Raw genomic sequence first — 1,655 nt, forward strand, 5'->3', positions numbered from 1 at the left:
AAACAACGAACGTTTATTTTTTGCTTACTTACACAAACCTAAACACAAAATGAAAATACTTTCCCATTTTCATATTCATGGAGACACACATGAGTGCACAGGTATATATATAACACATGAATTCATGAAAAAATGTATTTAGATCCTTGTCAGTTTAAATTGTACAACTTCCTTTTTCTTGAGGATTTAAATAGGTCCCAGGGCACAAGGAGGGGTATTAGAGTATCCACCTTTGGCCAAGGAAATGCCCATACTACAAAAGGAACTGAAAGCTAATGAAGTACCTAAAAGTTTAAAAAAAAAATCTTGAAGCTTATATTACTTTAAATTCCATGCAAAACCCCTAAGTAAAACACCAAATATGTAGTGCCCATAGGTTTTCACCTCTCTACCCCACGGAGGCAGCCTCCCCTTCTGGATTTTAGCTTAGGAGGGAGATGGATCCCAGACGCCCAATATGCAGAGAGACAGAGGAAGCTGGGCTGGATCGAAGAGAGGGTCCAACAGGCTGGAATCCTCTTCCTCCAGTGGGAGCTATAGGCAAGCAGGAAGCAGCAGGACCAGGTCACATCCATTTTCCCTCCCAGAAATCCCGTTTACCCTGTCTAATCCAGGCCTCAAGCTGTTCACCTGGTTTATTACACAGACTCCCTCCTTGCTGATTTTCTCATTTCCAGTCTTGCTTTCTCCTGCCCTTTCATCAAACCCACCATACTTGTCTTCCTAAAGCTCCAGGTCTCTGAATACATCTCTGCCTATTTCAGAAACATTCCCTGGTTTCCTTTTGTGCAGTTGGTGGTCTAGACTCCAAAGCCTAGCATGCCATAGTCAGAAGCCTCAGCTGAAATCCCAGAGGCCCGGCTGAAGAGCTTGGGGATCTGGACCTGAGGACATTCAATTTGTTGACCTCCTATTTCCTTGGTTAGCCCCTGCTTACTCTAGTAATCATTTCCCAGCCACCCTTATTGCACCCTCTCCTTTCAGGAAGCAGTTTACCTGTTGGGCCACAGGGGTGGAGTAGGGAGATCCAGGTGGGATTGGGGGATACAGAAGGGGTCAGTCGGGGAGCCTGGGATGAGTCTTTCAGACCTACAAGAGCCTCAGCTGCCTCCTGCTGCAGCTGCCACTCTGAGGGAGGAGATGTCCAGGCCAGGCGAGAGGATCCAGGAGCCTACAAAGGAAAGAGAAAAGCAGCCTAGGAGCCATCATTTCTGCCTACCCCTGTATGTTCACCTCTATCTTTAGTTCCTTCACATTCCCTTGCTTTTCCCCTCCTCCAGGCTCAACCTCCTCCCTGGGTCCTGAATGCCACTTCTTTTCCAGGACCTGCGGGTGCAGCAGAAGAGAGTCTGGGGCACCACAAGACTGGAGTATCACAGTGGAGCATCTAGAACCAAGAAGAAAAGTCAGGGGAATTAAACAATAAACAGACATGAGGATTAGAGTTATGAGAGCCTACTGGCTATTGAGCTTTGTGGGTTTGGGTAAGTGTTGTTGTGCCTTGTCTTGGCCTGCTTTGTTTTCTATGGAATGAAAATCCCTGACAGTTTTTCTTCCCAGATTCCTGTATGGATTACAGGATATTATTGACGTCAGTTTATTTTTTATGCTTTTGAGAAAGGGTCTTGTTTTGTAGTGTAGGCTGGCCTTGAACT

The 1,655-nt window shown here is 46.0% G+C and overlaps 1 protein-coding gene across 8 annotated transcripts in view; it reads right to left on the minus strand.

The window, feature by feature from the left end:
• Window positions 1-1,655, minus strand: part of Dmrtc2 (DMRT-like family C2) — a 5,594-nt gene continuing 3,939 nt past the window's right edge. For 7 of the 8 annotated variants that reach the window (XM_013508723.1, XM_013508722.1, XM_013508724.1 and 4 more), the window contains exons 7-9: window positions 1,288-1,387; window positions 997-1,171; window positions 1-534 (exon numbers count right to left, since the gene is read on the minus strand). In XM_013508723.1, the coding sequence (XP_013364177.1) occupies window positions 422-534; window positions 997-1,171; window positions 1,288-1,387 (388 nt within the window). In that variant the 3' untranslated portion in view covers window positions 1-421. The remainder of the gene's footprint in view (window positions 535-996; window positions 1,172-1,287; window positions 1,388-1,655) is intronic. The other variant, XM_005412427.1, reaches the window with a different exon arrangement.

This window comes from Chinchilla lanigera, unplaced genomic scaffold, assembly GCF_000276665.1.
Source record: "Chinchilla lanigera isolate Chin_1 unplaced genomic scaffold, ChiLan1.0 scaffold00154, whole genome shotgun sequence".
Classification (NCBI taxonomy): domain Eukaryota; kingdom Metazoa; phylum Chordata; class Mammalia; order Rodentia; family Chinchillidae; genus Chinchilla; species Chinchilla lanigera.